Source organism: Panthera onca, chromosome C1 (genome assembly GCF_046562875.1).
Source record: "Panthera onca isolate mPanOnc1 chromosome C1, mPanOnc1 haplotype 2, whole genome shotgun sequence".
Classification (NCBI taxonomy): Eukaryota; Metazoa; Chordata; class Mammalia; order Carnivora; family Felidae; genus Panthera; species Panthera onca.
The window spans coordinates 14,632,508-14,641,926 of NC_138346.1; the positions used below are offsets into that span (position 1 = coordinate 14,632,508).

The window sequence follows — 9,419 nt, forward strand, 5'->3', positions numbered from 1 at the left end:
AACTGTGGGTAACAATAGTGCTTACCTCTTAGTACAATTATGAGGATTAAGTAAAGGGGGCACCCGGGTGGCTCAGCTGGTTAAGCGTCTGACTCAATTTCGACTCAGGGCATGATCTCACAGTTTCTGAGTTCAAGCCCCACATTGGTCTCTGCATAGGCTCTGTGTGGAGCCTACTTGGGATTCTTTCTTGCCCTCTCTCTCTGCCCCTCCCCAACTTGTGCTTTCTCCCTTTCTCCTCTCTTTCTCTCTCTCTCTCTCTCAAGCTTTAAAAAAAAAGATTATCTTTGTGGAGAGGTTGGCTTCATGTTCGTTCAGAGTAGAAACAAGTACATTTCAGCATTTACCCCTTTTTTAATCAGTAACACAAGATAGTTCCTTATCCTTTTGTCTCAGTGCATCTTTAATGTCATAATTAGTGTTCTCCTGAACCAAAGTCCAATATGGGAGCCTCTAGCCACACGTGGCTATTTAACTTTTAATTAATTAAAATGAATTATCTTTTAGGGGCATCTGGGTGGCTCAGTTGGTTGGGCGTCTGACTTTGGCTTAGGTCATGATCTCCTGTTCATGGGTTCGAGCCCTGCATCGGGCTCTGTGCTGACAACTCAGAGCCTGGAGCCTGCTTTGGATCCTGTGTCTTCCTCTCTGTCTGCCCCTCCCCTGCTCATGCTCTGTCTCTGTCTCTCTCAAAAATGTATAAAAAAAAGAAACATAGATTAAAATTCAGTTTCTTAGCTAAGCCATATTTCAAGGGCTCAATAGCCACTGTGACTAGTAGCTACCATATCGGACAGTGAAACTATAGACCATTTCCATCACTGCAGAAAGTTGTGTTGGACAGCTCTAGGGACTATCCCTTATTTTACACGCCTTCTATCTTATTGTATGAAATGGTTTTTATAGAGTCACGCTCTGTTTCCTCTTAATTCTATAGGTGCTGTCTTATTCATGGGGCAGATAAACCAACCGTGAAGAGTATACAGAAGAAACCATGCAAAAGCAAAGACTACTTTGTGACGAAGAAAACTCCTTTCCTACATCTTTCATAGTTCTGTTAAATATTTTTGTACATTTCTTCCTTTTTCAAAACTAGTTCTTAGGAACAGAGACTCAATGATGCAAGCATTTTTGTCCCGGGATATATATCAAAGGGAAAAAGGGGCAGGATGGCTGGAACACTGTACTGACAAATGAATAGAAAGGCTTCAAAATGTCTAAAAAACGCTTTAAACTACTGAGCAGGTACCTAGGCTAACCCTCCCGAGTATTTACTGTCCAGTTCAGGAGTTTTGTTTTGTTTACACGTGTGGCATTTCAGAAGAAATGTAATCAGTGTGATGGGGGAAAAGAAACCCACAACACATTTTATGGTGGCTTTTACTTTTTTATGAAAAAATATATATATTATCGGCCTTTTTAATTCTTTTGTTTTGGTCCCATCCAAAGTCTTGATAGTAAGCATTATTTTGGGGGTAGAAATAGTGAAATCTCTAGCCTCTTTGTGTTGTTGTTGTTGTTGTTGTTGTTGTTTTATATAATGCATGTATTCACTAAAATAAAGTTTAAAAAACTAACGTCTTGCTAGACAAGGTTTGCTCTTGTGCAGTGTGCCTGTCACTACTGGTCTGTACTCTCTGGATTTGCATTTTTGTATTTTGTACAAAGTAAAAATAAAGTGTTATGAGTAGTAAAAAAAAAAAAAAAATGCCGTTTCTCTGTTATTGAAAATACAACAAAAGAAACAGAGCCTTTTAAAAGTACTTAAACCTCTTCTAAACCTTTGCACTCAGGCAAACGGCAGAAAACCAAAGCCCCTGGCCTTCTCCTACTCCTTTCCTCTAACGCCAGACACTGTTCCCTGCTTCACTACCCGTCCGCGCCTGAGTCCCCGCAGGGGAGTAAGTATGAAGGCAGTCCCAGCCCTGGTCTCAGTGCTGGCTCCCTCGGGGGCGTGTCCCCAGCGTTCAAGGTAAAGACTGGTTTTGTAGCAAGTGTGCAAAGAAGACGCCCGGTGCCGACATCCTTGGGAACTGAGTGAGGGGTGCATGTTTCACTTCTGGTGATGGGCTGGAGGGTCTGTTTTCTAAAATGGCAAGATGTATTTTTGTCTTTTGTTTTTGGAGAACTCATCACGTTTCTAAAATCAGAATGGTTTAAAATATGTATCTAGACTTAAAAACATTTTTTCCTTTTTTTTTTTTAAACCCGTGAGCTCTACTCATCTCTCTTTTGAGAGAGAGAGAGAGAGAAAGAGAGAACCTTGAACGGGCTCCACACCCAGCGCGGAGCCCAACGCGGGGCTTGATCTCGAGATCGTGACCTGAGCCAAGAGCAAGAGTCAGATGCTCAACAGACTGAGCCACCCAGGTGCCCATCATCATTCTTTATGCATCAAAACCGCACATTCAGCACTCCAACAATTTGTCACTCTTATTTGTCACGTCGGCTGAGCTTTGCTGTTTGCAACTATTTAAGTACTTTAAGTATGGATATTTTGGTTAGCCAAGAGAGGAAGGAAAGGGTGGGGGGACTGCTTTCCTTATTTAAGAGTAAATTTATTTTGAACTGTTGACACAGATTACTTGTACCCTAGCAAACATGCTAGTGTGGTTAATGCCTTTGAGAGCCCGTTTTACTTCTCCAGTTTCCTCGTCCCGTTCTGTTACGCTATTTTGAGTAGTTGAAGATAGGAATAGTTTTAGCAGAAATCCAAGAGTTACATACACTCCATTTATTCATTTGGGCACCTCCTGGGTGCGAGGTACTAAGGGGTACAGAGATAAATGTGTCCTCTCCCTGATAAGCCATCGTGGAAGGGAGAGCGTGACTCCTACTAGGTCAAGTTCCTCATTGGTGCAACTGTACTTACAAGATACACAAACAGGACCGGGTGGACATTAGTCCACAAGAGAAGTATAAAAGTAGCTGCAGGACCCAGACTGGATCCCTGGCTCTTGGGTCCAGGAGTACTCGTTCCAGAAAGGACCGGGAGAGTTTGCTTTCCGAATACTGGCTGGTGGAGTGGCCCTGTTAGGTGTTACAGATAGGCTGCTCCCCCAAAATAGAAATTGGTCACATTTCACTGGGCATATTCAATTTCAAAGTATCCAGTCCCATTTCTGAATGCCTCTTCAGTGTATGAGATGGTAAAGTTTCAAATTTATGATACAGAACTTGGGAAAATCTCATGGAAAAGTCATAATGTCAAGGTTCCTAGACAATATTTCTTCTCTCTTTTTCACTTGGTTTTACCAGCTTACTCATCATTAGCCCTTTCTCACCAGTCAGCACCCAGTTTCTGACTCTAGCAGCCTCTAGAACTGGTTTATAATCTCTGGACTGGGGAAAAAGTTCTTCTCAAGTTATTACTTTTCTATAAATCAACTTGTATCTTTTGATACACTTCAGTCAATGAGTCTATAGGCCCTGTCTTCAAAAAGATAAAATTTATGAAAACTCCTTTATTTGACGAAAACTGGAATAAATTTAAGATAGGGAGATTGCCACAAAAAATTGCAGACCTGTCACAAAAGATCACGTTTGCTGTGATATTGTGATTTATCCTAAGAGATGTGTATTTGGTTTTCATGCCCATTTCTGGCACAGAACTTCCAAACCCTTGCAATTTACAAAGTGATAGAAAGCTACAAAGGTGTCTTTTGCTATGTTAATAAGGTAACTTTGGGCCAAACTAGGAAAGCACCCAGAGGGCCTGGGTCCTGGGAGGGAGCTCTTGGGGTTACAAGGCATCTAGCTAATTCTAAGCCCTAACCTACACAAAGTGTGTATTTCCACAGAAGGCAGACCTTCAGGAATCTGGACTGCCAGCCAGGACTAGATCAGGTGGGTTGGCCGAGGTATAGAGACACCTGGGAGCCTTGAGGGCTGCAGGATGAAGGCTGGTTGCTAGGAGACCCAAACAGATGGGAGGGCTGACACTTTCAGTCCCACCCCAATGGCCTCTGGGGAGGGGAGAAGGGCTGGAGGTTGAATCAAATGGCCAATGGCCAAATGATTTAATTAAATGTGTCTTTGTAATGAAGCCTCCGGAAAAATCCAAAGGACAGGTTGAGAGAGCTTCTGGGTTAATGCGCCCTTGGAGATTTGCCAGAGTGGAGCACTGGAGAAGGCACAGGAGCTCCTCGCCCTGCCCCAGACCTTGCCCTATGTATCTCTTCCACCTGGCTGTTCCTGACTGACATCCTCTTATAAACCAGCGATCACTAGTAACATGTTTCTCTGAGTTCAGTGAGTTGCTCTAGCAAGCTAATAGAATCCAGTGAGGGAGTCGTGGGGACCTCTGATTTACAGCCACTGAGTCAGAAGCACAGGTGACAACCTGGGCAGGAATTGGCATCTGAAGTTGGGGGGTGGGGAGGCAGCCTTGTGGGCCTGAGCCCTTAAGCCATGAGATGTGACACTCTGTCTCTGTAGATGGTGTTAGAATTCAGTTGAATTGTAGGACGTCCAGTGTCAGAGTGTTGGTGGTGTGGGGAAAGACACCCACACTTTGGGACTGGGTGTCACAGCAGAGTAGCAAATGCCTTTCTAGGACTGGTTGGGGTTGGCTGACCCGGGGAGAGGCGTAGACGGAGTTAACTACTTGGGGGGATGACTTCTGTGTCCTTGGCCTCCCGTGAATGCTGGAAGACCCTGTGTCCTACCGAGAGTCCACGTCCAGCCACCCAAGAGTGGAGGACACCACTGGCTCTAAAGTCCTATTTCTTCTGAGATTCCCCAACCGCCCCTTTGACCCTCTCCCAAATCTTGAAGAAAAATGGTGCAGTTGTGATTCAAGGGAGAAGTTTGCAAAATAAGAAATCACTGTTTTATATGGTCACAGGTACATTATTAGTGTTTGCAGATGAATTATTGAATGCGAGGGAACAAAACAGAAGTGAGTTTTTACATTTCTCAGTGCTATCCGTCCTTCATCTGAAGTTTCTAACCCCAGCCACCAAGCGTAGAGTGGCAACACTTTGTGCTCGTCCTTCGTAGACAAGGAAGCAATCCCAGCACCCACAACGGAGTCTTAGAGGCAGGTTGTCAGAAGCCCCACGGACATCGTTGTCAGGTTAGTTAATCTGAGGATGAGCTGCGAATTTTTTTATTACTGTATTTGTCTTATTAACTATATTGCCTACTGATAAATCTCTGTGGCCCTGACTGATACGTTGTCTTGCTGGGGAGACACTGATCAATAACTTGCGTAGAGGAAGTATCTTCAGGAAGTCAGGCAATTTCTCCGGTTAGAGAGATTCTTCTTGTAGCAGGTCAATGATCTCATGACTCATCTCTTCTGCAAAACTCATTAGAACAAACTCATTAGTTCATCCTGCAATTTTAATGTACAACAGATGTGGTAAAAAGGTATCCTGCAAACAAATAATGGAGTTCTTCCTCAATTGAAGGGGGAATAGGTTAATGTTTTTAATCTTCTCAGTTGCTCTCCTTCCAGAAATTTTTCTTAGAACTGTTACGAGCGAGCCCTAACCAGCAGCCGGATACCTGAACAAGAACGAATGCGTGTTAGCGGAAAAGCACAGACACTCCCAACGTCGAAATGGCTGTCTTTTTTTCAGGAGCACGTGCGCTCGTGATTACAATTTTTGATTGTGTGAATTTTCTCCTGGAAAAAAAAAAATTGTTCCTGGTTTGCAAGATGGGATTTAATGTAACAATCGTTCTTGGTCTCCTACAGAGACAGCCCTGGCTTCCCAGCGCTCTGATAGCCAGCCGAAGTTGTAAGCCACAGCTCTGGGTCCTGGGGGATGGTGGTAGAGGGGCTTTACAAACGGAGGTTTGGAGAGATGACACGAGGGTCAGTTGAAGGGAGGAGAAGATTAAGTGGGCTTAGGGATACAGAGGGTAGCAGCGTGCCCCCTGCTGGAGGCTCCTCAGGGGGCGCCCCTCAGCAGGGGAGAGTTGGGAGCTGGTCCCCCATATGGGAAGAATGTCCACACCCGGTTTTATGAAGTGTCAAGATGCACAGTAAGAGTCCCTGACCCTGCAGAGCATTGTTCACACACACACACACACACACACACACACACACACACACACAAGAAAAGAATAGGAAGAAGGGGCCAATAAAAATCTTTAAAAGTGTTGTCTATGTCAGCCCTACAATTTTCTCTCTTTTCAGTAAATGTAAAAAAGCTCAGGGGCACATGGCTGGCTCAGTCGGCTGGGAGTCCGGCTTCGGCTCAGGTCACAATCTTGAGGTTCGTGAGCTGGAGCCCTGTGTTGGGCTCTGTGCGGACAGCCCAGAGCCTGGAGCCTGCTTCGGATTCTGTGTCTCCCTCTCTCTCTGCCCCTCCCCTGCTCATGCTCTGTCTCTCTCTCTCTGTCAAAAATAAACATTTAAAAAAAATCTTTTTATTTATAAAAAAAAAAAAGCTCAAACATTCATTCCTTGGCAGCATAGGTGAATTACTCATGTATCAAATTCTTAGCTTCACATCCTGAGGGCCAAGGCGAGCTAGCTTCTTGCAGTCAGGCCCACAGAATATTAGAGCTCCATGCGACCTTGAAAAGTCATGTTTCACTATAATCCTCTGCCCTATACATCCCTCCTTCCTGTGTATGGAGGAAATAACTGTTCCCTCCAATGGCACTTTGCACACTACTTAACTGTCAGGTGGGATTACCACACCACCTTGTGGCCAAAATCTAAAAAATGCTGAACACAAACAAAAATTGCCCCCGTTTGTTCTACTCTTACTTGGAAATTCGTTTCTAGTAATAGTTTACTTTCTTAAGACCACATGAAATACTTTGAGAATAATATTCCCTGTTTTATATATGCCTATCATAAAAACATTATGGACTCAGAAAGGATAAAGCTTATGTAATTGGGTCTGTAGACATCAGTCGTACGTTTTTGGCTCAATTTTGTGCTTTGGGCTCAGGGAACTGGCAAGCGGGAAATGGTGGAAAAGGAGGTCAGAACTGCAACGTGAATGGCTTTAATGTCTTTCTCTGGTGCCAGGCCAACCTTAAGCATCAGTGCTTATGGTGTTGTTCTGACTTCCGTGTGATCATAAGGATGCTCTTCTCAGTGTCAGTTAGACGGTGGCCAAAAAGGCAGTCCTCCAAGTGGCCCCTGTATGCTTTTGGTCACACACACGCCTTTGACAACATCCTCACACCCCCGTGTTCCTCCTGCCCACATGTCATATGTATGCAGTATTGGTTCTCACATGGCAAATTAAAGTTTATCTACAGGTTAGCTACAAGTTTCAAGCTCTTTCATAGGAAGGTGCAAAAGTATGTTAGTATTTTACTTTCTACATTCCAGCCCATCATAGTTTAGTGGGTGTTTTTTAAAAGGACAACTTTGGGGCGCCTGGGTGGGTCAGTCGGTTAAGCGTCTGACTTCGGCTCAGATCATGATCTCGCTGTTCCCGAGTCTGAGCCCTGCACTGGGCTCTGTGCTGACAGCTCAAGAGACTGGAGCCCGCCTCAGATTCTGTGTCTCCCTCTCTCTCTCTCTGCCCCTCCCCTGCTCGCACTGTCTCTCTCAAAAATAAAAAAATAAACATTAAAAAAATGTTTTTAAATACAACTTAAATCGGGGAAGACTTTACTTAGAAATGTGTTGAAGTCACATTCTTCATAAGAGATTCGGATCTCTGTCCTTGCAAAGTTTTTATGAACTAGACCTAGATTTCCTCCACATGTAAATCTAGAAGCATTCAAGGTTCAGAAGCTTGAAAATCTAAGGGTGAGGAGAGTTCCCTCCAACCCTGTAGGATAAGCTCCTGCAAGACGCCCTGAGCAGGAGAAATCTGGGATTATCAGCACTACTTGCGAGGGAAATGAAGGACTACCGAGTTTACAACCGAATTCTCTAAAGACCTTTTGGAAAAATGTTCACCCCAAATAAAATTAGAATAATACTTCAGCTGGGGCCCCTGGCTGACTCATTCCGAGGATGCAAGTGACTCTTGATCTTGGGGTCATGAGTTCGAACCCATGTTGGGCGTGGAGATTATTTAAATAAATAAATACGTGCATACATACACAAACAAACGTTTAAAAAGAACATTAATTTTTAAAAAGTATTCATAAAAAAAGTAATACTCTAGCTAAATCTGACATTTTGCATATACTGGATGAGTTAAGTGATTGGAGGACATTTACAGTCTCTTCTTCTCAGAACCTTTTCTATGATCTCTTCTTCTCTGGTGTCCATGAGATACGTACAAATCGTGTTTACTTGTGGATGACACACCCAAGTGTGGCACTTTACCACTAGGTTTGGCCCTCTATCCCGGCGTTCAAGTGTTAGGAGCTGGAGCGAACTCTCAAAAGAAAGGTGAAATACTTTACTTTTGACCGACCAATGCAGCCAATTAGGTAATTCTGAGACTTTCCTCTCTAAAAACAGTCTCTACTTTTCCTGTGACAGCTGTAAGCCCTCCTACATATGACAAAAGTCCCACTGTCCTGACCCGTCTCGGGAAAGAGGTTCCAAAGGCCCTTTATCTTCCTTAATAGAAAGATTTTATGGCAAGTCTTTTGCCACCGAGAAAGCAAGGCGGGTCAACCAGCAGTTCTACTGGAGCCGAGGAAATTCAGCCAGGGTTCTTGTTCTCGCCACTTCTGCTCCAACGGGCATGATCTGACCCGGAATTACGGCCTAAGGATGTGCCACCGGGGTCTCCATCAAGACGCAAAGGACCCAGGCTGCATGAAGCTGGATTAAGTGGACTTCACGAGATGGGTCATCCATTGTGTCCATCTTAATGCCAGCTCTTTGAACATAAAATAAAAATATTTCAACTAAAAAAAAAGATTTCACGGCAAAAGTGCTGTCAGTTTTAACATTTCTATTCTCAACTCCCCAGTCCCACTTTTCTTGTTAACCCCTGGGACTGACTACTGACTGACTGAAACCAAAAATTATCACTGCTGCCAAAAGTTAGAAACAAACAAAGGGAATGTGCGGTTGGAGGGTCACTGAATCAAACACGAAGGACCAAAGAACCGGAAGGAGACACGCTGAGCTCTGCCCTCCACAAGCTGAATGTTACGGTAAAATACTTACAACATGCTTGGTGCACAGCAGCCTCAGGACTGTGATTCTGGGACACTAAGTTGGTAAACACATACTTTATTTTTCCGTTGGCATTGATAAACGTATACTTTTTCAATTAGCGTATTTTAAACTGCTTTTGAAAAGTTAACCTTTTCTGCCATTTGTTTTATAGAAATTCAAGAACTATGAGATGAATTCGTTTAGTATACAAAATTTTAAACCTTGACAGAATCTAAGGACCATGTAAATACCCAACTGTGATCATCTGCACTTTACATTTCTAAAGGTTAAGAATGATTACTATTTTAGCTAAAATAGTATTTGAGGGGCAAAGTTCACCAACCTGGGTATATCAACGTAAACTACAATGAAG

General features: G+C 43.6%; 1 protein-coding gene across 3 annotated transcripts in view; it reads left to right on the plus strand.

Moving 5' to 3' along the window:
* Positions 1–1,577, plus strand: part of SERPINE2 (serpin family E member 2) — a 61,708-nt gene extending 60,131 nt beyond the window's left edge. For all 3 annotated transcript variants that reach the window (XM_060623899.3, XM_060623898.3, XM_078450843.2), the window contains exon 9: positions 938–1,577. In XM_060623899.3, coding sequence (XP_060479882.1) covers positions 938–975 — 38 coding nt within the window. In that variant the 3' untranslated portion in view covers positions 976–1,577. The remainder of the gene's footprint in view (positions 1–937) is intronic.
* Positions 1,578–9,419: the final 7,842 nt, after the last annotated feature.